The sequence below is a fragment of the Nicotiana sylvestris genome, chromosome 11 (assembly GCF_000393655.2).
Source record: "Nicotiana sylvestris chromosome 11, ASM39365v2, whole genome shotgun sequence".
Classification (NCBI taxonomy): Eukaryota; Viridiplantae; Streptophyta; class Magnoliopsida; order Solanales; family Solanaceae; genus Nicotiana; species Nicotiana sylvestris.
The window spans coordinates 116569895-116596618 of NC_091067.1; the positions used below are offsets into that span (position 1 = coordinate 116569895).

Here is a 26724-nt window from a genome sequence, read left to right on the forward strand (position 1 = left end):
TGGTCCGCACTCCTTACCTGTTCCTCTGGAGAATTGCTACGGACCACACAAAAATGAGTGCGACCGTAGCATTTGTATGGGCTGCACAATTTTGTGTGCGCCCTCAAATCATTAAGGAAATTTGACAGGTTAAAATTCATATACCATGCATTTTTCATCTCCCAGTTGTGCAACCGCACACAGAATTGTGCGGCCGCATAGTGATTGTACGGTCCGAATAATTCTTGTGTGGTCCGCACTTTGCAACCCTTAGCCAATTTTTCTTGCACAGTCCTTGCAATACACATCCATTCCTGCATACACTTCAAAACTAGTTAGCACAAAACAAATCCTATCTAATCTAAAGAAGAAAAACAAGAAAAATAAAAAGACACATGGGTTGCCTCCCAAGAAGCACCTGTTTAACATCGCGGCACGATGCAGATTACCAATCATTTGAAATGGAGAACCGCCACGATGTGGCCATCATCAACCTTGCCAAAGATAGTGTTTAACCCGGTGCCCATTGACTCTAAACACCTCATCATTCTTATTTTTCAAATCTAGAGCACCAAAGGGGGTTACATTCACCACTTCAAATGGCTCACTCCATTTTGATTTCAACTTGCCCGAAAACATCCATAATCGGGAATTGAACAATATCACAAGATCACCTTTTTTAAACTCCTTGTTGTGGATGTACTTGTCATGGAGGTACTTCATCTTCTCCTTATAAGGGGACGAACTTGTGTAGGCATGATACCAGAATTCATCAATCTCATTCAATTGTGACACTCTTAGGTTTGCGGAGACATCCCACTTAAGGTTCAACTTTTTCAAAGCCCACATGGCATTATGCTCAAGTTCTAACGGAAGATGTCACGACTTCCCGAACACTAACCGGTATGGAGACATCCTGATTGGTGTTTTGCACGCCGTTCTATAAGCCCAAAGAGCATCATCAAGTTTATTTTTGATCAATCCGTCTAGTTGGCATTGACTGTCTTTGACAAAATACTCTTGATCTCCCGGTTGGAGACTTCAACTTACCTGCTTGCTTGAGAATGGTAGGGGGTCAATACCTTTTGAGTGACACCATACTTTCTGAGTAAGGTATCAAAAGCCTTGTTGCAAAAATGTGAATTCCCATCACTAATAATGGCCCTTGGTGTACCAAACCACGAAAATATGCTTTTCTTCAAGAATGTTACCACACTCCTCGCTTCATTGTTAGGCAAAGCAACGACCTAGAACCACTTGGACACATAATCAACCTCGACTAGAATATAGGTGTTCCCATAAGAGCTAACAAACAGACCCATGAAATCAATACCCCACACATCGAAAATGTCTATCTCCAAAATGGTAGTAAGAGGCATTTCATTCTTTTTTGAGATCCCATCGGCCCTTTGGCATTCATCACAACACTTGACAAGCTCACAAGCATCCTTGTAGAGCATAGGCCAATAGAATCCACAACTCAAAACTTTTGCCACCGTTCTTGCTCGTCTTGCTTCTTTTCTTTGGATCTGCTTATGTCTCTACTTCGCTGCACAGAAAGAAGAAAGAGGCTCGAGGTTCTAGTATAGATAGGGAGTGAAAGGGGGAGGGTGTCGAGAGCGAGGATCCATTTGCTTATTCTCGAATGGTTTAGTAACCCGCTCTTGTAGCTCTTGTTCCTATGTTATGAAGCTAGAGCCTCTAGCGCCAATATCGATGAATCAAAGGTGTCTGTTTATGGTATGGAATAGGAAGAGCAAGAATGGAACCGCTATCGCTTGGAGTTTCTCCAAGGAATGCTCTCCCGTGGCGGTACGCGGATTCTCGAGGGCCCGAGCTCCCCGTCCCAGCCAATCTCCTTCTGGATCAAGGCCAGACATGACCCTGAAAATATCGACCTTGACCTCGAATAGGTCTTCGGCTTCAATTCGGGCCTGTTGTATGATGTATGACCCAATAAGCCCGCTTTCACAAATTCCCGTCTTTCTCGATCGAAAGCTAAGCGTGCCAAACCATCTAAGCAAAGTCCTATTTGTCAAAGAAGAGAGCCAAGACAAGCTCAAGTCATCCGGGATAAGAGAAGGTCCTATCCTAATAAGCCGGGGTAGGACCGGTCGAATAAGCAGTAATTCATCTTTGCGTAGATGAAGAATGGGCTACTTCCTCACAGATTGAAGACTTTAATACCAAGAAAGATCCTTCTGAAACATAATATTTTACTACCTCAATAAATGCCCGAGAGCATTCAATAAATCTTCTCTTCCTCTATCTACCCCAGCCTCGGTTCGGTCGGTCATGGGGCTTCCCTCTGCCAAGAATTGAGAGAAGATATTAGAAACTGTAAATCTGGCAATTCCTACCAGGGTGGTGGGTCAGAGCGGATTCCCTTGCTTTAGGGCAGGAATAGCGGAATGGTTAGGGGGCCTGTCTTTAAGCAGCTGGCTTCCACGTAGCTACAGCTGCAGAGGATAGTCTCTAAAAGCTACAACCGTCTCTTCTTATTATTCTCCGAAAACATACCTAGGTTTTGGCAATCACTCTACTGACAGAGAACCTAAGAGCTACCAATAAGCCTTTAGGCAGGCAGCGGAAATGGTAAATGTCGTCTTCCTTTACAATGACTTCTTCCTTTCCTCTTCACCATACGCAATTCTAGCTCACCCTCGGATCAGGGGATACTTTTGAACGAATCTAGAACCTCAATTAGCAGATTCATTAGAAACCGTCTCCTAGGATTTTGCAAGGGAAAGGTAGCCAACCTGGGATACGTTGTGCAAGAAAATCGCACGTAGAAGGGAGGGCCAGATTTCGCAGTAGCCCAGACATAGACCGAATTAGGGGCCTAAACTCTTGAGTAGATTGCAGGTCTACTTTTTCTGCTGGCTTGGTTGAACTGGCTAACCCTGCATTGCTTTCAAAGGAATGCCTTTTGCATCGAATCTTAACTAACTGACGTATTGTAATATCAACCAGCCGAGAATAAAATCAAAAGAGATTGAGTAGTTGGTGGGACCGATGAAATAGGAAAGATGGCTGACACCGAAACGAGGGAACTATTTGGTGCCCTTTCGCCTTCTATAGCAAGAGCAGATGCTGGAGGGGGAGGCCGGGCTTTCGGGAATGGGAAGACAAGAGAATGCCCGGGTACTTTGTCTAGGCAGAGGTATAGCCCTTTTTGAATACATTTGACTTGGTGCTCACTTGTAGGAAGATTCCCCAGGCCTGATAGCATCTTTGCTAGTCTTGTCGGTTCCTTTTACAGCCAGACAACTGGCAGATAAGGCTCATAGTGCAGGTCCCACTTGTATATCGTATTTGGCCGAACTTCCGACCTTCCAGCACCGGGCAGGTGTCAGACTCTATACATCGTGTTACCACTTAGCAGAATTCCAAGCCGTAAAAGGCAATGTGAATTCCTACGACTCCTCTCACTCTCAGGGACGGATTGAACAGTACCGCCTGGAAAGAGGTTCGCTAGCCTTTTTCTTTCCCTGCACCTAAAAGTTGCCCTATACTTAGAAAATGATCCCAATGAAGCCAATGGTGAGACAAAAGGAACCCCAGGATTGGGTTCGCTAGCTTCCTTTCCGGTCTCGTATGGGGAGTAAGTTAAGCCATTCCACTAAAATACTCTTTATTGATTGAGCTTTCTTCTTCCCCAAAAACAGGAAGGTTTTGTCCGGATTTCTTACTATCTTCGGTTCCTTTTGTCTCACCATTGGCTTCATTGGGATCATTTTCTAAGTATAGGAAGCAGAATTGGAAGAAAAAGATTGAAATGACTATTCCAAATTTCACCTATACCTTTTCTAAGTATAGGAAGCAGAATTGGAAGAAAAAGATTGAAATGACTATTCCAAATTTCACCTATACCTTTCTTTTCACAATCTACAGGACTACAAGTGATTCACCGAAGCGACGAGACCTTGAAAGCTGCTTTTTCAAGTGTCAGTAGCGGGGGGCAAAGAGATATTCGCCTTTGACTTCTTCTCCGCCTACTGACTGCTACTCGGCTAGATGCTCCTATTTCTAAAGCGGCATTCTCCCTTCTATCTATCTTGAATTGAATTATGGAACTTTCTCCCCGAGCTGCGGAACTAACGAGTCTGATCAATAGAGTCCGTTGCTATTACCAGCAGGGTTTTCCGCGAATGTAAGTTGTTTTTAGAAAAGAAAGCGTACCAATCCGGCAAACAAAGCAAAAACAACGGCTCCTACATAAATACAATAGAATTGAAATGCTGTCACTAGAACGGACCACACAAATAACATCTTTCTAAGCTGTCACAATCATTAATAGGAAGATTACAACTCCGAGACACCGAACAATTCTTCCTCCCTCGAATCTTTCTCTTTGTTTTTTGGTCGATTGAAGTAGGGAAGGTCGATTAAGGAAGAGGCCCATCCGGTCGAGAGAAGAGACTTGAGATTAGCCGCAGGGATCTGATTTGACCGGTCTAGAAAAGGGACCGATTCACTCTGCGTAGATTGACTGAACGCACGGCAGGCCCTTCTTCAAGAGTGCCCTTTCCCCAGCCTCCAATCGTCGCAAAGGTACAGACAGCCCGATCTAGCCAGTGAGCAAGCATGTCCGCTTTCGATTCAATATCTTTCTTAACACCCGGAAAATTATTTGGCGCTTCAAAAGGCGGGAAAGTATGAAATGCTCATTTGCTAGTTAAGTAGATCCATACCCTGATACCGCTTTGTGGAAACCTAGAACAGAAGAAAGTCTCTTTAGGATGGCTCTGTTCCCTTTCCATATCAAGAAGATGAGATCATAGGGGGCTGAGAAAGCCTAGACCAAAGGTGCCTAATAGCCTAGCCAGACTCATCGGGAAAGGAAACCGAGGCCGACACACCTCCTTCGCTTTCGGATTCAAAGCGGGTCCGCCCGTTGAATCAGAAGCATCGAATGAAAGGTTCTTTCCAAGACCATCTGCTATTGAATCAGCGTGTTTGTTTTTCTTCAAACCCCCAATCCGCTCTCGCTCGCCGCTACTAACGGGGTCTCGGTTGATACGAGGCCACCTTCACAACCTTCTCCCTTCTGTCCCGTGTGGCTGGATCACCTCCTTTTCAGGGAGAGCTAATGCTTGTTGGAAGTCTGCTCTTTCCCTATCTTTGCTATCGATCGAACCATCTCATCCGTGATTTCACGACACTCTGAAGAATCATGACAGAAGTAAGCCAAGTTCTATTAGCTCTTCTAACTAGCATTGTTGGCGCCCTTCAATACCTCACTCTCACCACGAGCTAGCTGGACTCTTACGTAATTGAGTATAGAAAGAGGAATCGTCTTATGTGCGGATTGAAGTGCGTGATAGAGATAGATGCGGCTCCATTTCAAGATGAACAATGCGGCTAAGCGTGCATCTGGGGCGGATGTGCTCGGAATGATGGTAGTAGAGTAGTCGATCTGATCTCGCGCGCGGGCGGGATCCCCCCTAATCTTAGATAGGTCGTCTGAGGGTTCGCCGCGGTTCATTGCTGTGCAGCAAGCCCCCCCTTCTATTGCATAACTTAAAAAAGCTATAAACAAAGTACCAAAGTGGTTGCAGGACTTCTCATTTGTGGGGAATAAAACTATCACGCAACTTGCATTCCGGTTTTCGAAGGATTCTGTCATTCCCTTATCATCTGGATTAATCGGACTATCTCAGCATATGGGAATCCGCTAGAGAATGGAGCACCCCTTCTCCCGAAGTTACGGGGTCATTTTGCCGAGTTCCTTGCTGCTCTCTCTATCTCAGCTGCTTTCCCTACTAGGGGCACAAGAGGCACTTTTTGTCTAAAGCCTACTTCCTCTCTATAGGCAATTCGCGAAAGAGATTCTTAAAGTTCTCCCACGGGGCAACCCAGCTGGCTTTCACTCGAATCTTTTTCAGTTATAAGGTTTTCACTGCTAACCCCAAGAAGTTTCAACATGCTGAAACTTTCCGTTTCGTCGAGCCCCGAGCTTGTGGTCCTCCTATTAGACATTCCACTTCTTGTAGTCCACGGGGCAATACGCACTAAGACTGACTTAAGACGGAGCGATCAGACATATTCTTTCATAAGCAATTGCATATGTTTGAGAAAGGGGGCAAAAAAGACTGATTCAACGAAATGCTTGGGGACTTCTCATTTGTGGGGAATAAAACTATCACGCAACTTGCATTCCGGTTTTCAAAGGATTCCCTATTGCTGAAAGTCCATTGCTTTGATTCATTTTCTTTTCTTTTTCCGCTCCCCCGGGAAAAGACTTGTCGGAAATCGCCGGTGGTTGGTCCGGAAAGTAAGCTTTCAAGCCGCCGCCCTTTAAAGGAGCGGGCGCAGTGAACTGTAATTGTGAAAAGATTGGAAGATCTGGCCAAAGAAGGTGATAGCCCTGTAGATTTTTCAAAGAGGCTCGACCGGACCCAAGAACCGGACAGAAGACAGGCAGCTGACTCTGAATCAAAGATTTACTCACTGCCAACAAAAACAGTGCAAAGATACTCAAAAGTGGTACGCGCGCATAAAAAAGCGGTTGGACGGTGTCTTTCGGCTCTGTTGTTTTGCACGCCTACAGAGAGAGGCCTCCGTTGATTGTGTACGAACAAAATACGAATCCAATCTCAAAGGCTGATAGGATTGAACTCAAAGGGAAAAGGAAATAGGCTAAGCTTACGCTTTTAGAACAATAAATCCAGTGGAAATTTCTCATTGTAATGAATGAATAAAGGCAAAAAGAGAAGTGAGTCCCAAGCGAAGGAAAGAAGGACATGAAAGGCATAGAGAGGACCTCAACCGCCCCTTAGCCCGGTGCTCATGACGTGCTACGGAACCTCCACCGTGCCGGGGGAGGGGGACCAAGCAGGCGGAAAGGCTTTACACAAGACCACAGAGCGAGAGTGAGCGTCTTATGGGGGGCCGTCAAGCACATACGGCAAGGATCAAGGGAGATCTCGTTGTTGCATAGCTCAGGTCGGAGCAAGGTGCCATCGGACGTTCAACAGGTAGTCTCACGATCGGGCACTCATGCCCCGACATTGTCATTGTATACTCCCGCGGGTCGGAAGGCGGCGGGGGAAGGAGGGGGACACTGGGCGAGATCTATCAGCAGCGAATTCCCCATACTTTTCAAGCGCTTAGCTTCTGCTAGTGGCGGGGCGGCAAGGCCATGTTGTTCAGTTGGAAGCCTAAGCCAAGAAGGTACGAACGAAGTGACGGGCATAGAAACTACAACTACAGATTTGATCCCTTTCTCTTAGGGAATCTCGACTAGACGAGGGAGATATAAAGGTAACGTTGACTTCTCTATTTGATTGACAATGTAAATCTATTCGGATGATGTGAGAATAGTTCGCCCGCTACCACACGGGCCGGTGTACTCTTATCGCAGAATAGACCAGCTGAAGATGGAAGAGTGAACGTTGTCGAAGGGCAGGGAGAGACTTCAGAAAGGGAAAGCACCATTACCAAGGAGCTAATTCGTTCAGAACTCAGTTGACTGCTTCTATAGAGAAGGCGGAGCGTCCTTGGCTCAGCATTTGATGGGCTTTGAATTTGGATAGATCCAGTGGGCCTTCTTGCATGGACTTGGGCTTGCTTACTAGCTTCGCTAGCTAAAGATGGAGAGTTCGGGTCCGCTTCCCCTTACTAATGGAAATGATGAACGGATAGACTGTAATTGTGATCCGTTTGCCAGAACCAAGGGGTCTTTCTGTAGAAACCTCCACGAACAATCGTCGTAATTGATTGACTGAATGAGATGGTATCCACTTCACTGGAGATCTAACCAAGCACGCGAAATGCGACATTGACTCAAGAAAGTCAATAAAAGAAAAAGCCAAACAAATTTACCGGGGTCTGAGTCGTGTCTTGTCCTTGAGTCATCTGAAGTTAAGAAAAATGAACCATTTAACCTTTTAACGAAGGAAATGGCCCCGAAAGAAAGGAAAGCTAGGACATGAAGTACATTCCCCCATCAAAGGGGTGGAGTTTATTCGACCCATTCCCCAGTCTCCCGCACTGCTCAAGTAAGTGTGCAACTCCGTATGAGGACCAGCACCCAGCTCGATGAATCTGAAGCAGCAGATCTGCACCGCGAGGTGTGAAGCGATCTCGTACTAAACGAAACGACTTTCACTTTCCGAGCGAGTGTCGATCGCTCCATTGCCTGGGCAAGATCTGACGACTCCTGCCTTGTTTTCATGCTCCCCAGTCGAGATGCCAAAGAAGAAGTCCCACGTAGTTCACAGTTAATCAGTTAAATAGATCGCGTTTAAAAACCAAATAGACTGTCCCCGATCTTGAATTCCCTTATTTGCTGGTAAGGAAAGACCTAAAAGAAAGACCCGTGCCGTCTCAACTTACTATTGATTGACTTGAGGTGGAATGTTTGCAAATCACCTGAACTGTTCACAACTCTGAAAGCCGAAGACGAAGCGAGGAAGGCAGCTTTGAACCAGCTTCTTCAATCCTGCTGCTCTTCTCCCTGGGTCGCCCTACGAAGCCATTTATGCAGTGCTTGATGAATTTAACCTTTTAAAAAAAGGTAATTGCATATGTCTGATTTGCTCTTTCACCTAGTTAACTTAGTTGCTAGTAGGAAGAAGTTTAGACATTGCATATGAAACTTCGGTGAATCACTTGAGCCCTGATACATTTTCGGTGCCATGGAGCTAGACCAGTGAGCTATTACGCTTTCTTCAAAGGATGGCTGCTTCCAAGCCCACCTCTAGTCTTCCACACGCCAGCGATGAGATGAAAATTGCCCCCATTCAGTGGTTCCCGTGCCACCACAATGGCGTAGGCTGCCACGCGGAGTGAAGGTAACTAGCCAATTCCCCAAGGTCTAAGAAAAGAATGGGCGCAACACTTTATTCTCTTCAGTCTCCTTCATCTTCAGATGAAAGCAGAATCTGAAATACATTGAGATCGCCGAAAAAGACACACAAAACTAGGAGAAGGAAGATTTGAGTTTTCCCCAAATCAGACTCAAATCAATGCCATTATATGGCTAGCCGGATGTTTAGCAATAGGGTACGCCCTGTCCTATCATCTGTATAATGGAGTTCGTCATTTATTGACGGAAAAGTCTTCCTATCAATTCCTTTTGAATAAGGCTACGCTCCTTCAAGATACTAAGGTATAGTGCTGCTACCAGAGAAGGCTCTTTCATGCTAGGCGTCCAGACCTACTATACCCGAGCCGCATCCCACTGGAGCTCGGGTATTGATATATTCCATCAAGAGAAAGGAGGCAGACTGGTAAGAAGGCCGACCACATAGGGGGGGCGAACCAAAAAACTCAGCTTTTCAAGATGCTGTATATGTCGCAGCCTTCTTAAACAAAATGAACGAAGGCCCAAGGGCTATAATTTGTTGTTCTTTTTAGTTTCAGTGAAGTGCTTATAGGGCTTAACTTCCGATTTAGCTATTTCTGTGATAGAAGAAGAGTATATTATAGAATAGCTCCTGGAACAGCCGAAGAATCTGGAGTTTATGATTCCAATCCTGAGGCAGGAGAGGGATCTTTATAGCTCAGCTGGAGTGGATTATTCTACTATTTTTCAGTTACTTCCGCTACTGAGAAACCTTTTCCAGTTGAATTAAGAGGACTTTCCGATACAGCAACTAAAGAAAGAACAGCTGGTGAATGCCTGACCGGTGAAGCCTTTACAACGGCAACTTCCGAGACTTATTCAGCTCCTGCTAAACCATTCGTTACCCCTCCTTCTGTGAAAGTCTTTCTGGGAACCTGTCGGAGTCCTCTTACTGTAGATGGCAAGGAATCAGCTATGGAATTTCCTCTTGTTGGACGGAGTTTAAGAGGAAAATCTTTGACTTGATGCCTCCCCTTCCTACTACTCGCGCTAAACCATCTCCCGGTAGAGAAAGTCCTACTATAAGTCTTGAATTGACTACTCTAAACCTGTTCGTAGGTTTTTCTAAGTCCCTCCGTAGTCCAGTCCTTGAGTGTATTGATTCATGCAAAGATGCTCCTTTGAAGCTGGAGTAAGGAATTGTCCACACTTTACCCTAATTGGTTGGGGGTGGGCGGGAGCCGCCTCGGAATCCTCAACTGCCCGGAAGCAAGAGGACTAGAAGTGTATACTTAAGCAGGCTACTCCCCGAACATGCTATTTACTCTCTCAAATGAGGGGCTGGTTTATTTTGCTATAGGGGCCATCTCCTGTCATCCCTTACCTATGGTTCAGGAAAGGGATTGACCGGAAATAGCGGAATGGTTAGGGGGCCTGTCTTTAAGCAGCTGGCTTCCACGTAGCTACAGCTGCAGAGGATAGTCTCTAAAAGCTACAACCGTACTCTGGGGAAGCTCATTCCTTGGATGGATCATAACTTATACAAAGGATAGTCTCTGTAAGAAGGACCAAAGCGCACTGTATTCAAAATCTATGTCGGAATTGGCCAGTGCAAAGATAATCATTGATGCTGGGAGTTTGGATAAGATAGCGTCCACGGAGATGGTAGATCAGTTGGGGCTAGGGAAGTTAAAGTGCTCTGAGGAATGCCCGGTTTATCCAGAATCATCTCGTTAGCTTTTAGAGTCATCCCGGGATCTTTGGCTTAGAAGAATCAGAGAAATTTCTTTAAACTCTCATACAAAGGGGAAAAAAGCTACGGTTGAAAGATCACTAGCTCGAGTAGGTTACTTTGAGTGACCTTCATGGCGGGTGTTCCGGTGTTAACGAGTTCGGAAAGAAGAACGCTTCGCGTTTTCTTATCTTCTTCCCGCCCTAGGAGTAGCACAAAAAGAGGGATTAGCATTATTGACCCAATGATAAAGCACTAACACCTTCCTTGAAGCTAGCCGAGATCGAGAGCTTTCTTATCATGCAGCTCCTGGATTGAAAAGAAGGCGATCAGAATGGTACTCGAATCCATTTACGATCTCGAGTTTCCAGACACATCGCACTTCCGCTCGGGTCGAGGCTTCTCGCTTCGCTCGAGCATCTTCAAACCTCACTCCGGCGAAGCCCTATTCACTCCTTTTTTCTTTTGAAAGCTGTCGACAGTCATGTTCTTATATTTCTTTACTGTTCCGTACTAAATTCCTTTGTTCACCAATCAACTGAAGGCTACCCTTTTCCGAAAGCTCCGCAGGACCACCTACCACTAGTCTTCGGCCGGAGGGGTTTATTGCACAAAAACGCCGGGGCGCAGGCTCCCGAAGAGAGAAGCCCAACGAATGTCCTCACTCCTAGATGATACGAGGAATGAATCTCAGCAGGGGACCATCATCCCCATCTTTGAAAAGAGAAGAAAGATATGCTTTCTCCGAGTTGAGGACATTCATTGGCTGCGGTGCCAGTTACACGATCGAACATCAGGCAGTCACTTCACTAACAACTAGAATGAAGGAAGGAACTCGAAGTGAAAGGGCACCGTCTCAACCTGAATGAGTCTATAACCCTCCTCCCAGAAGCTAGTAGTTTGGCTAAAAACAGATAATCAGAAGAAAATGATCGGGCAGGGATGCACAGCAGGAACTTGCAAAGCCAACACAAGAGAAAAGAAATATGTTCACCCTCGGCAATACGCACTTGATAATACCCCGACCGCAAATCAAACTTCGTGAAGTATCGTGCTCCACTCAACTGATCGAAAAGGTCTGCAATAAGAGGCATAAGGTACTTGTTCTTGATGGTCACTTTGTTCAGCGCTCTAGGTTTAGACCAATCGCAATTCATCACCATCTTGCCCGCTTCGTAAGTCTTTCTTAGTTTAGACTTATAAAGACCGTCTGATCAGACATTGCATATGAAAGTTTACAATACGAAATATGTAAAATTACCTTTACAATGGATATGCAATGTCTAAACTAACATTACTTGGGATGGGAAAAAGTTGACAATATGACTTTTATGCCTGGCGGCAGCTCGGATCTTACGTTCTTTAGATGCCCAGCTTATCTGCCAAGGTTCTTACGCATTGGAACAAATGAAGTTAAGTTTTTCAAAAGAAACCAGGACACATAACTATAAGAGAGTAGCTGCCAAAACAAGCTCCCTAAGGTCGCACCTAAGATCCGAAGGAATCGCTTGAGAACTAACTGCATACCTGAAGTTAGCCTTTGTTTGCACGGTCTCATCACTTAGTGGTCTGGCATGCAGTTAAACAGGTTGACCCTGGAAACGGCTCGGGTCGATAGTAGCCGTGGTAGTAATGCCCCGGAGCCCAGCTACCGACCCGGCCAAGTGTGTGCCACGAGTGCTCTGTCTTCAGGCTGGCATTAAAGGAAGCGCTTTTAGCACACACCTCATGAGTGAACCTAGGCTCTTCAAGACCAGCCTTTCACTGAGAAGCTCGACGGAACCCACGATTCCCAGTAGTAAGTCGTCGGCATATCGCGCGTAACAAATCTGTGCCGCTAGTCGGTTTAATCATGGAACGTCCAAAAAGCCTGGTCAAATGCGAACATTATTATTATAATAATATGCCCTAGAAGTTGTGCCAGCAGCCAACTCCGGCGTGTCAGCTTAGTTATCCTCATCAAACCACTTATGGACTCCATGGTTTATTAGAGGAATTTTATTCAGGAACCTCCTATAACCATATTTTCCCCATCCCTGATGATGAAATGGAAAGGAGAGTCCCTCGCGCGAACTACTACTACTAGAAAATGGTGAGACGCAACCTATTTGAATTGGAAAATAGCTTCTTTTAGGGATGACTGGGTCCTACCTACATACATGATTGATAGAATCACTAGATTTCTAGTCGGGAATAGAGCTGTGGCTTAGATCCCCTGATCGAGTAATGGGCTTTGTTTTTCTCTCGTTCACGTTGATAGCCCCGGTTCAGTTCGCCCCGGTCCCTCCATTGACTGACTGGCTTAGAGGGCATTCCGGGTTCCCCGGGAGTCTGACCTTGTCCTTTCTTTTAATTGTCGGGACGAAGAGGACTTGTCTTTCATGCGGAAAGCGACCCACGGAAGTCTTCTCACTTGGAATAGAGCTCACCAGAAAAAAGAGATATTCGGAGTTTCCCTGGGGTTGGTAAGGCGAAATGAGGCCACCCTAGCCCATTGAGTGCTCTACCTCGGGCCAGTCTTTCTGGAACGCCACATCTTAGAATAGCAACATCCTTCTTATTACAGCACAAACCACAAAAAAGGAACGTGCTGCAACCTAGGGATCACCAGGCAGCTCTTTCGCTCTATAGGGATCGGGGGGGCATAGCCACCATGGTGACCACCATACGGTGAAGAGTGATAAACCTCAAGAATTTCCATTTGTTCTTCCTCTGGCACAGATCACCGGATCACACCATTGGTACCTATCTGAAAGAGATATAGCTCATCCCAATAAATGTCAAGGCAATCCCGTTTGAGCTTCTTCCTTTGGTTTGAAGAGAACTCATTCGATACAATGTCGCTCACAAGATAGTTAGCTAAATCACCAAACTATGGTGTCCCATCATTGAAACGGCTAGGAGTTGCTCGTTGAAAAATGAATCATTGATCTTAAGGCCGTCATGTGGCCTCCCCTCCTCCTCCAATCGAGATAAGTGGTCTGCCACTTGATTTTCACTACCCTTGCGGTCTTGAATCTCTTGATCAAACTCTTGTAATAGAAGCACCCACTGCATTGACCTTGCCTTAGAATCTTTTTTTCTCATCAAATACTGAAGCGACATGGTCGCCGTGAACAATCACCTTTGTACCCATCAAATATGGCCGGAACTTCTCCATAGCAAAAACAATAGCAAGTAGCTCCTTTTAGGTCACTGTGTAGTTGACTTGGGCATCATTCATGGTCTTGCTATCATAGTAGACCGAATGGAAGATTTTGTTGATTTTTTTCCCCAACACTGCTCTAACCGCAACATCAGTAGCGTCACATATGAGCTCAAAAGTTAAGCTCCAATCTAGTACAGTGATAATAGGAGTGGTAGTTAACTTGAACTTAAGAAATTCAAATGCCTTCATACAATCTTCATTGAAATAGAACTTGATATCCTCCTCCAAAAGTTTGCACAATTGGTTTACCACCTTGGAAAAGTCCTTGATAAATCGGCGATAGAAACCCGCATGAACCAAGAAGCTCCTCACTCCCTTCACAGATGTAGGGGGAGGGAGATTGGAGATCACCTCACTTGTCGACCTCAATATCATGCTTAGAAATTTTGTGGCCGAGGACAATGCCTTCCCCAACCATGAAGTGACACTTCTCCCAATTCAACACCAAATTAGTCTCCTCACATCTAGCCAAGACCCTATTCAAATTTTCCAAGCAATCATCAAAAGAGTTGCCAACCAGGAGAAATTATCCATGAAGACCTCAAGAGTATCCCCCACCATGTCGGTAAAAATGGCCATCATACACCATTAAAAAGTCGTCAGTGGATTACACAAACCAAATGGCATCCGTGAGAATGCAAAAGTACCATAGGGACAAGTGAAGGTGGTCTTCTCTTGGTCCTCATGAGCAATAAGGATTTGATTGTAGCTGGAGTATCCATCAAGAAAGCAATAAAAAACATGTCCGGCCAACCTATCGAGCATTTGGTCAAGAAATGGAAGGGGGAAATGATCTTTTCGATTGACTTTGTTGAGCTTCCTATAGTCCATGCACACTCTCCACCCGGTGACGATTCTTGTTGGGATCAATTCATTCTTGTCATTTGTTACCACAATCATGCCCACTTTCTTTAGGACACATTGCACCGGAGAGGTCCACGAGCTATCGGAAACTGGGTAAACAACCCTGACATCCAACCAAGTGATTATCTCCTTATTCACCACTTCTTGTATTGCTTCATTTAGCATCATTTGATGTTCAACGGAGGGTTTGGAACCCTCCTCTAAAATAATCTTGTGCATGCAAAAGGCGGGGCTTATGCCCCGGTTATTCGCCAAAGTCCATCCAATTACTCTTTTCCTCCTTTGTAACACCTCCAATGTGGAATCTACCTTCATGTTAGTTAAGCAAAAAGAAAGGATAATCGGTAAAGTAGAAGAAGGGTCAAGGAATTCATACCTGAGATATGGAGGCAATGGCTTTAACTCCAAAGTTGGAGGCTCCTCGATTGCGGGCTTTTTTAGAGGAGTCTTCTGATTTTCAAGATCTAGAGATAGCTTGCGGGATTCATAAGTATACGACCCCATTCCTTGCAATTCATTCACACACTCCACGTAGCCTTCTTTCTCCTCATCATCGTCAAGATTGAGCAAAACGACTTCCAAATTATCCTCAACATTCATTGTGGCACTAGCATCATCAATAATCACATCCGTCACCAAATCCACAAATGAACAAACTTCATTGCTATTCGGTTGCCTCATGGATCTGCACAGGACCACCTTTTTATCACCTACCAGGAAAGTGAGCTCATTGGCTTCAACATCAACAAAAGCCTTCCCCGTAGCAAGGAAAGGTCTACCCAAAATAATAGGCACCTCATAGTCCACTTCACAATCAAGAATCACGAAGTCCGCCAGGAGGATGAACTTTCAACACGAACTAACACATCATCAATAATACCCAATGACCTCTTCATAGTATGATCCGCCATTCGCAACCTCATAGAAGTGGGCCTTGGTTTCTCAATCCCCAAAGTTTTGAACACCGAGTAGGGCATCAAGTTGATACTCGCCCCATGTTCACATAAAGCTTTGGCAAAATTGGCGCTCCAATAGTGCTAGGGATTGTGAAGGCGCCCGGATCTTCCAATTTTGAATCCATTGAGTGCACAATAGTACTCACTAGATGTGTCATCTTGATCGTTTCACAATTCATCGATCTCTTCTTGGTGACCAAGTCCTTCATGAACTTTTCATATCCCGACATTTGCTCTAAGGCCTCAACCAATGGTACATTGATAGACAAACTTTTCATTATGTTAATAAACTTTTTGAATTGGTTCTCACTATTTTGCTTTGCAAGCCTTTGAGGGTATGGATGAGGAGGCCTGGGCATTGGTGCCTTAGCCTTTGGTACTACCGATTCCGGCATGTCAATCACATGTTCCCTAGACGGGTTCACTTCTTCTTGTGTCTCCTCCACACTTTCATCAATATCAATTCTCACTTCTTCATTAGCTTGAACCACATTGCTTGGGATTTATCTTCTTGAACCGCAATATCTTCGTCCACAATCCTTCTTTGATTTGAGGTGGTTGCATCTCTACCTTTTCCACTTCTAGTAGTCATAACCATAGCATGTCCCGTATTATTCCCACCCTTCGAGTTCACCACCTTAACACTAGGTAGTGCCCCCTTAGGACGAGTGTTTAAAGCTTGCGTGATTTGTCTTAATTGAACCTCCAAATTGCGAATAGAAGTGTTGTGAGAGGATAGTTGAGCATCAGAGTCGGCATTTTTCTCCATCATCTATTTAAACATATTATCAATTCTACCCATCTCATTGTTAGAAGAGCTTGGACCTTGAGAAGGATAGGGAGGTGGATTGCTCTGTTGTTAGAATATCGGGGGCCTTTGAAAACTCGACCCTCGATTGTTGTTGTTGTTGTTGTTGTTCCACCCTCATCGGTTATTACCTCCCCAATTGCTTTGGTTATTGCCACCCCAATTGCCTTGATGATTACCTCCCCAATTTCCTTAGTTACCTTAATTATTCCAATTGTTTTGATTATTGTTAACACCACTCCAATTGCCTTGGTGGCCTTGGTTGTTCCAATTTCCTTGCGATCTCATTGTTGTTGATTTTGTCCTTAAGCATTGTTTCTTTGGCCTTGATAATAGTTGACATATTGAACTTCTTCTTCTTGCTCATTGAACGAATCACCTTGATCATAACCACTATCATCTTACATGAATTGTTCCGGACGTCTTTGCATTTGTTGACCTTATTGTCATCTGTTGTTCACCATCATATTTGCACCTTCCATTGCACTCACTTGTTTCGGCCCTTAAACTTGTTGAAGCTGAGCTTTGGCCAATTGGTTCATTGTGGTTGTAAACTCAGCAATAGCTTGCTCATGATCATGTAGCTCCTTGTGTAGGTGAATAACATTAGGGTCACTTTGCAGAACATTGGCTCTACTTTGCCAGGCCGATGAGGTATCCGCCATATCATCAAGAATTTCACAAGCTTCGGCATAAGGCGTATTCATAAAATTCCTTCTGGTGAGTTGATTTACCACACATTGATTTGTTGTGTTGATCCTCCTATAGAAGGTTTGTTGGATCATGACCTTAGTCATATCATTATTCGGGCACTCTTTAACCATGGTACGATATCTTTCCCAAATCTCGTGTAATGAATCATTAGGCTCTTATGTGAATGCAAGAATCTCATCCCGTAGTGTCTCCATATGCCCCGAGGAGAAGAATTTTGAAATGAATTTCTCCACCAACTCATCCCATGTATGGATGGAATGATTGGGAAATCTCTCTAGCCAGTCCCTGTAGAGAAAATGGAAATAGCCTCAACCTCAGCGTGTCCTCAGAGATATTTGTTTGCTTGCTCCCCCAACAAGTATCGACGAACCCCTTGAGATGCTCGTAGGCATTTTGACTCGGAGCCGCGGTGAAGAATCCCTGTTGCTCTTGTTGCTCTAGTACTGTAAGCATCACGTTGGTGATTTGGAACTTGCCCGCCCTAATGCAGGATGAGACTATAGCACTTGCATAACCCTCGTTCAGTAACTATCGGTGGGCTGCCGCTCTTAGTGGAGGTGGGGGGATGCGAACATTATCTTGAGGCGAGCGACCTCGTCTATTTGCTTAAGGTTCAAGAATAAACTCCTTAACTTGGTCATCATCCACATTCTTCCCCATTGGAAATTCCTGATGGGTTTGTTGTTGAGAGCCATTTTCATACTTAAAAGCAATTCAAAAACAAAGTTAGTGACTCGGAAGGAAAAGAAGACAAAGCACACAAAAACCTAGATATATAGCTAAATCCGTTTAAATTCCCGGCAACGGCGCCAAAAATTGATGTCGTCCAAACTCACACAACAAATATAGGTAGTGAGGTCGTCGAAGCAAAAATAAAACCCAGCGCGAGTCGGGGTCGAAGCCTCAGGGAGTTAGAATTGGGATTAGGTATATATTTAGTGCAATTATATGATGTGCCTCAAATTACACTTCCACATTCTTGTTTGTTGTTTTTACTTCTAATTTAAGCTATCGATTGCAAATATGAAACTAGATGACAATATTTTTGGTTTTGGTTGTTTTTCAAATGGTAAAAGATCTACGGTCGTGACTTCCACCTAGGTGGTTACCTAACGGGTTGTAAACTCTAGGGCAAGTTTTATTAGTCGGGGTTGTAATATAACAATCACACGCAATTACCCACTCTATACCTCTCGGTAGTTTGAGTGATTTTGCCCAATTTGGCTATCTCAAGTCCAAATGGGTATTGCACAAAATAAGTGATATATGCTCAAGTCAGATTTTACTCTCTCTAGATTTGATCCTTTAATTGGGGCTATCAATTTCTTGAGTTCACCCTTATTTCTCGTTAGCCAAGTATTCCTAGACTTAGTCTCTCTTTCTCTAGTAGAGACTAAGTCAAATAGGCATGAATCAATATTTGCAACCATTAATTCTTAAATTCAAGCATGAACTTGGCTAAATATCACTAATCCAATCACAAACAAGTCTAAATCAAACACCCATTAAGTATCCACACTAGGGTTGGTCCACAACCCTAGCTAGAAATTTAGTTACTCATGAAAAATAAAGAAATACAAGAAGAAATTAAGATAGAACGCATAATAATTGATTAGAGAAAGAAAATCTAATGTTTAGAAGTTAATCTAGTACAAAATTACTCAAAACAACAAAGAAAAATGGCTCAGTTTCTCTCCCAAAACTTAACTTAACGTAAAAATGACAAAAACTTCTATTTATATTAAGCTGAAAATATCTGACAAAAATGCCCCTAAGAAGGTTGTGCAACCCCATAATTGTGTGTGCGGTCCGCACAATGAGATTCTGCGGCCGCACAATTATAGTGCGGTCTGCATTCCTGGAACTTGGGTTTGGCACTTCGGGACTTCTGCGGTCCGCATAAAAATGAGTGCGGCCGCGCTTCTGATTGTGTGGACGCATAAAAATAGTGTGATCCGCTTTCAAACTTGACTCTAGAATTCCCATCTCTCTCTGATCTTTGTCTTCTACGGACCGCATAATTTTGAGTGTGGCCGCACAATTATGGTGCGGTCCACGTGCCTTCAGCCTTCAAAAAATCCAACTCTTTGAATCTCCATGTCTGCGGCCGCATTGTAAGCCTTTTTGCCTTGTTTTGGTTCTTGTTCACTTTTGACTCCTTTATGAGTTGATTTTGACTTTTTGGCTCGTTTCCCAATATTTTTGTGCAAAATCACATTTCATTAGTTCTTGGGAATACCTTTAAGCACTTTTGAGCTAAAACACAAGTAAAAGAGAGCAAATAAGCAGTCAAAAACCTCACTTATCATATATATAAGGCAAAATATGTTTTTAACTCTATATATTAAGTTTTGGATCCCTTTGACACAACCTAAAAGTATAGCTTAGTGGTCAAGGGGGTCCAAACCTTTGTAAGGTCATAGGTTCAATTCCTACTAGCTACAATCTTTTCTAACTTTTTCCTTTTTGAACCCCCTTAGCAGAAATCCTGCCTTCGCCACTATAATTAGGAATAAAATATGACAAATAATAATCATCACATATATTGCGTTTCTTATTGGCGCCGGTTGCGGCATACACAATATAGGCAAATTAATACAAGGATTACGAATGACAGCCTAACCAAATTTTATTCAAAATAACTGTCAGTTTAAAAAATTAAAAAAATTATTTTTATCTATTTTATCCTTGTTCTAATATATATTTATATAATTATTTATGTTAAATACTTATAATTTTTTTAAAAGAAAAAATGACTCTCTTTATCAACTTGAACTTCCATTATTTGGTTTTTCCGAAGATTCAAAGCTGAGATTTAAAGGAAAAAAATTTTGATACGAAGTTTGGATATCTGAGCTGCATTATTTTTTTTACCTTAAGTCGAGTTTAAGGATGGCATGTGAGCTGGTTAGGCCCAGACCCGGCTCATGCCAGCGAGCCCATATGGGTAGTGGGCCTAAATAGGCCTATCCGTTTAAGCCTGGGACCAGGGGTGGTGTAGGCCCAAGTGGGCCAGTTCATTGAAGAATCTCGTTAGGACCAAGACCGTTTGGGCCCGGGACCGGGTCCTAAGTGAGCCGGTTCAACCAGTCCTAAAAGGGCTCAAACGGGCCCAACGACTACTTTTTAAAATAAAATAATCCAAAAACTTTTTTTTAGCCATTGCAACATTTAAAAAATGGTCGTTGGCCTTCAAAAATAGTCGTTTGAGCTTTCTAAAATAGCCATTTAACCCCCAAACTTTATTTTAACCCCAAACTTTTTATAATTACACCTTTTTTCCTATTTTCAACTATAAATACTCCCTCATTCTTTCATTTTTCTCACAAAATCATCAATCTCTCTCATTTCTCAAACTCAAATTGAAGTATTCAAGTCTTCACTCATCTCTCATTTCTCAAATTCAAATTCTTAATTCAAGTTAAATCATGCCCGGTGATTCTAGATTGTGCCCGTTTGTTTTGGAACACTTTAATGTGGTAGAAGAAATGAAGAAGTTTACATAATAAAGTGCAAGAACTGTGGTCGAGTCTAAACTTATCGTCCAAAGTTGGAAAGCACAGGCTGTTTAAGGAGGCATATAAAGAGTTGTTTTGCGTGTTCTCCAGACATTAGTATCTAAGATTTTAAGTTGATTTGAGACAATTTGTGTTATTTTAAAATTATTAGAGGTGTTATGCTTAATGTTTTAGTTTGTTAGATTAATTTGAAGTATTGAACTTTAATTTGAAGTATTAAATGTAAACTTTAATTTGCAACTTTGATACCGAGTTCATCTTAATATATATATATATATATATATATATATATATATATATATATATATATATATATATATATATAGCTAATATTATATCAAAATTCGAATATAGCTTATATACTATACACTTATGTCACGACCCCAGTTCGCCCTCCGTGAACTATCGTGACGGCACCTAGTCTCTACGACTAGGTAAGCCTAACAAATGCGGAACATAAACGAAACTTGCGGAAGAAATAATCAAAAGCCAAAATAACCGAATAAAAACAATAGTAAAACTGCTGCTCGACATATACAACACAACATTCTCAGAATCAAGTACACTATCCCAAAATCCGGAAACTCACAGAACCACAAGCCTTTGGATATCTACAATGTCTAACTCCAGAATATCTAACAAAGGAAAGAAATATAGAAGGGCAATTATTTAAAAGCTAGAATAGAAAGGGACTCCTCGGTCTGCGAATGCGGAAGATGTACCTCGAAGACTATAGAGTAGTCGCCTCACCTCACGGGTGGTAGGACTGAGTCGCGGTACTTGGATCTGCACATGAAAAATATGCGCAGAAAGGGCATGAGTACACCACAACGGTACTCAGTAAGTGCCAAGCCTAACCTTGGTCGGGTAATGATGAGGAAGGTCAGGGCCTTACTGAGGTTAAATAAAATATAAATTTTGACAGTGTAGAACAGAACAGTATAAATAAATACAGCAGTAAAAGTAACACATAGTATAAAAAAGGCAACAACAGTTATTACAGAGACAAGGCAAAACACCGAAAGAAATGCGACTTAGCACTAAAATAACAACCGGGGAGCTCCCAGGATACCGCCCTATAGTCCCATATGTACATATCCAATGGATCTCCCGGGATCCCATCCCGTAGTCCAACTCATAGTGCGCGGGGATCTACCGAAATCCCATTCCGTAGTCCCAAATGTAAATACCCAGTACTGAGGGAATCTACTGGGTGCATTCCCGTAGTTCCATATAACTGTGCATGGGGATCTACCGGAATCCTACATCCATAGTCCCAAAATAAACAGACAAGGGGGAGCTACTGGAAGCCCGCATCCGTAGTCCCAATGTAAATACATAGCAGCAACAGGAAAAATATTCAGAAATAGCAAATTTCATATTAATGCAAACAAGTAATTCTAGCCTAGCTTACTGCACAGAATTCAGGTAAGGCAGTTTGAGCAAGTAAAACAATTAAGTCACTTAGACATGCTTTCCTAAGCTAACAACATGCTTAATAGTGCAAGTAATAGAAATAGGAAGGAAACATACTAGTAATTACTTAAAGAAAACCGGATTTCCAATAATTAGCACAAATACGCACTCGTCACCTCATGTACAAGGCATTTCAGTTACCAAATATACCAAATCCTAAGGAAAAGGTCCCCCACACAAGGTTAGACAAGCCACTTATCTTGAACCAGCTCAGAATCAACCCGAAACCACGCTCTTGCCATGATTACTCGACTCCAAATGGCCCAAATCTATTCAATTCAATTGCATAATGTAAATAACGCTTCAAGTAACTGATTCTATAATTAAATTCTAAGCTAATACGTGGAATTAGATAAAATGACCAAAACGCCCCTCGGGCCCACTTCTCGGAATCGGGTAAAATTTATATTTCCAAAATCCTCACACTCTCACGAGTCTAACTATACCAAAATTATCCCAATCCAATGTCAAATTCCCAATCAAAACTCAAATTCTTGGTCTAAGAACTTTCCCCCAATTTTCATACAAAATATCCGAAATTAAATGATGGATTTAGGTGTAGATTCATAGAAATTGGTCTAAACCGAGTAGGGATTACTTACCCAAATCGCCCAGGTAAAAATCTATTCAAAAATTGTATTCTCCCGTGCTCCCAAGTCCAAACTATGAATTATGGCTTAAACCCTCGATTTTGGGTTTTAAAATCTGCCCAAGCAATACATTCATTGCGATCGCGGAAGCCCAGTCACGATCGCGAAGAACAAAACCCACGTGCCTCTGATTTGCTCTACGCAAACGCGGAACCCTGTCCGCGAACGCGATACTTTATCTCCCTCAAACCTACGCGATCGCGGTTGGCTTCACGCAACCGCGTAGAGAAACACTAAATTCCACTGCTACCTTATTTCTTCTACGTGAACGCGACCTAGCCCACGCGTTCGCGATGAAGCACTGCCCATAACTACGCGTTCGCATTCCTCTTCACGCGTATGCGAAGAGTAAAATTTCCCTCTGCCTCATCTAAGCCTTCGCGATCGCGATCCTCCCCACGCGATCACGATGAAGAACAATTTGCAATAAATACCAACAAAAATCTGATCCTTCTCTAAGTTCAAAAATGGTCCGTTGAGCATTCAAAACACACCCGAGGCCCTCGGGACTTCAACCAAACCTATCGATATATCCCATAACATCATTCAAACTTGTTCCAATCTTCGGAACGCTCAAAACAACATCAAAACACCAATTTAGCATCGGATTCAAGCCTAAGAACTTCAAAAACTCTAAAAATATGCTTTCGATCAAAAAGGCTATTAAACCTCGTCCGAACGAACTGAAATTTTGTACACACGTTACATTAAATACTACGAAGCTACTCCAACTTCCAAAATTACATTCCGACCCTCGGATCAAAATCTCACTATCAAACCAGAAACTTCAAAAATTCAACTTTCGGCATTTCAAGCCTAAATTAGCTACGGACCTCCAAAACACAATCCGAACACGCTCCTAAACCCGAAATCACCCAACGGAGCTAACTGGACCATTTGTTTTCCATTCCGAGGCCGTCTTCACACGGTTCTGACTATAGTTAACTTTCCAACACTTAAGCTCTCATTTAGGGACTAAGTGTCCCAAAACTCTCCGAAACTCAAAACCGAACATCCCGGCAAATCAAAATAGCATAAATAAACTTGGGGAAAGCGGTTAATAGTGGATCGGGGCATTAATTCTTAAGAAGACCGGCCGAGTCATCACATCCTCCTACACTTAAACATTCGTTCGTCCTCGAACGAGCATAAAGACATACCTGAATTAGTGAAAAGATGAGGGTAACGGCTGCGCATATCCTGCTCGGTCTCCCAGGTCGCCTTCTCGACCGGCTGGCCCCTCTACTGAACCTTTACCGAAGCAATGTTCTTTGACCTCAGCTTTCTAACCTGCCTGTCCAATATTGACACTGGCTGAACTGAAATCCAACACGTGTGATGGATCACCGTGATACTTCGGAGCATCGAAACATGAAATACCTAATGAACTCCTACTAGGCTGGGAGGTAAGGCAAGCTCATAAGCAACCTTCCCAACACGCCTCAATATCTCAAAAGGGCCAATAAACCTCGGACTCAATTTTCCCTTCTTCCCAAATCTCATAACGCCCTTTATAGGTGAAACCCGAAGCAGAACCCGCTCTCCAACCATATAGGAAACATCACGAACCTTCCGGTCCACGTAACTCTTCTGTCTGGACTGGGCTGTGTGGACTCTATCCTGAATCACCTTAACCTTCTCTAAAGCATCCTGAACCAAGTCTGTGCCCAATAATCTAGCCTCGCCCGGCTCAAACCAACCCACCAGGGATCTACAACGCCTACAATATAAAGCCTCATACGGTGCCATCTGAATGCTGGACTGATAGTTGTTGTTGTAAGCAAACTTCGCCAATGGCAGGAATTGATCCCAAGACCCTCCAAACTCGATCACATACGCACGGAGCATATCCTCAAGAATCTGAATAGTGCACTCGGACTATCTGTCCGTCTAAGGGTGAAATGTTGTAGTCAACTCCACCCGAGTACCCAACTCATGCTGAACAACCCTCCAGAACCGTGATGTGAATTGAGTACCTCTATCTGAAATGATGGACAATGGAATACCCTGCAGACGAACAATCTCCCAGATATAAATCTCTGCCAACCGCTTCGAAGAATAAGTAGTACATAAAGGAATGAAATGAGCGGACTTGGTCAGCCGATCCACAATCACCCAAATAGCATCAAACTTCCTCAAAGTCCATGGTGATCCGCTCCCACTTCCACTCCGGAATCTCTATCTGCTGAAGCAACCCACCCGGTCTCTAGTGCTCATACTTCACTTGCTGACAGTTAAGGCACTGAGCTACAAATCCAACTATATCTTTCTCCATCCGCCTCCACCAGTAGTGCTGCCTCAAATCCTGATACATCTTTGCGGTACCCAAATGAATGGAATACCGCGAGCTATGGGCCTCTTTTAGAATTAACTCTTGAAGCCCATCAACATTTGGTACACAAATCCGACCATGCATCCTCAATACTTCATCATCACCAATAGTCATATCTCTGGCATCACCGTGCTAGACCTTGTCCTTAAGGACAAGCAAATGAGGGTCATCATACTGCCGCTCCCTAATACGATCAAATAAGGAAGACCGAGAAACCTCGCAAGCTACAACCCGACTGGGCTCCGAAAGATCCAATCTCACAAACTGGCTGGCTAAGGCCTGAACATCCATCGCCATAGGCCTCTCTAATGCTGGTAAATAAGCCAAACTCCCCAAACTCTCTGCCCGGTGACTCAAAACGTTGGCCACCACATTGACCTTGCCCAGGTGATACAAAATAGTGATATGATAGTCCTTCAGCAACTCTAACCACCTCCTCTGGCGCAAATTTAGATCCTTTTGCTTGAACAGGTGCTGCAAGCTTCGATGGTCAGTATAAATCTCACAGGGAACCCCGTATAAATAATGGCGCCAAATCTTCAGGGCGTGAACAATGGCAGCTAACTCAAAGTCATGAATAGGGTAGTTCTTCTCATGTATCTTCAACTGTCTGGACGCGTACGCAATCACCCTACCATCCTGCATCAACACCGCTCTGAGGCTAGTCCTCGAGGCATCACAATAAACCGTATAAGACCCCAAATATGTAGGCAATATAAAAACTAGGGCTGCAGTCAAAGCTGTCTTGAGCTTCTAAAATCTCGCCTCACACTCCTCTGTCCACTGGAACGGAGCACCCTTCTGGGTCAGTTTGGTCATAGGGGCTGCAACCGATGAAAACCCCTTAACAAATTGACGATAGTAACCCGCCAAGGCAAGGAAACTGCGGATCGCTGTAGCTGAGGATGGTCTGGGCCAACTCTGCATGGCCTCTATCTTCTTCGGATCCACCTGAATACCCTCACTCGATACCACGTGGCATAAGAATACCACTGAATCCAACCAAAACTCACATTTTGAGAACTTAGCATATAACTTCTTCTCTCTCAGAGCATGAAGCACAGTCCTCAGGTGCTATTCATGATCTTCCCGACTCCGGGAATACACCAAAATATCATCAGTAAAGACAATGACGAATGAGTCAAGATACGGCCGAAACACATTGTGCATCAAATGCATAAAGGCTGCTGGGGCATTGGTCAGCCCAAATGACATAACAAGGAACTCGTAATGACCATACCGAGTTCTGAAAGCAGTCTTCGGAATATCTGGCTCCTGAATCTTCAACTGATGGTAACCTGAGCGCAAATCAATCTTAGAAAACACTCGTGCGCCCTGAAGCTAGTCAAATAGATCATCAATGCAAGACAAAGGATAACAGTTCTTCACTGTAACCTTGTTCAACTAGCGATATCAATACACATATGCATAGAACCATCCTCTTTCTTCACAAACAAGACAGGAGCACCCCAAGGTGATACACTGGGCCGAATAAAATCCTTATCAAGCAATTCCTACAACTGATCCTTCAATTCCTTCAACTCAGGAGGAGCCATACGATACGGAGGAATATAAATGGGTTGAGTTCTCGGCAATAGATCAATGCCAAAATCAATATCTCCAGGCGGCATGCCTGGAAGATCAGCTGTAAACACATCGGGAAAATCCCGTACTACTGGAACTGAATCAACTGAAG

The 26724-nt window shown here is 43.6% G+C and overlaps 1 protein-coding gene across 1 annotated transcript; it reads right to left on the reverse strand.

The window, feature by feature from the left end:
- Positions 1-14298: 14298 nt before the first annotated feature.
- On the reverse strand, positions 14299-15925 carry LOC138881539 (uncharacterized). Its single transcript, XM_070161772.1, has 2 exons — positions 15563-15925; positions 14299-15420 (listed from the first exon to the last, which is right to left on the reverse strand). Exons 1-2 carry the CDS (start codon positions 15923-15925, stop codon positions 14299-14301), a joined length of 1485 nt encoding a protein of 494 aa, XP_070017873.1.
- Between the last annotated feature and the right edge of the window lie 10799 nt (positions 15926-26724).

What these genes read in the sequence shown, in the direction of transcription:
- LOC138881539 (XM_070161772.1), bottom strand. Translation starts at nt 15,925, where the DNA reads ATGCCGGAATCGGTAGTACCAAAGGCTAAGGCACCAATGCCCAGGCCT. An exon ending in TTTATGTGAACATGGGGCGA is followed by an intron (nt 15,421 to 15,562) that starts GTATCAACTTGA and finishes TCGTGTTGAAAG; the next exon opens with TTCATCCTCCTGGCGGACTT.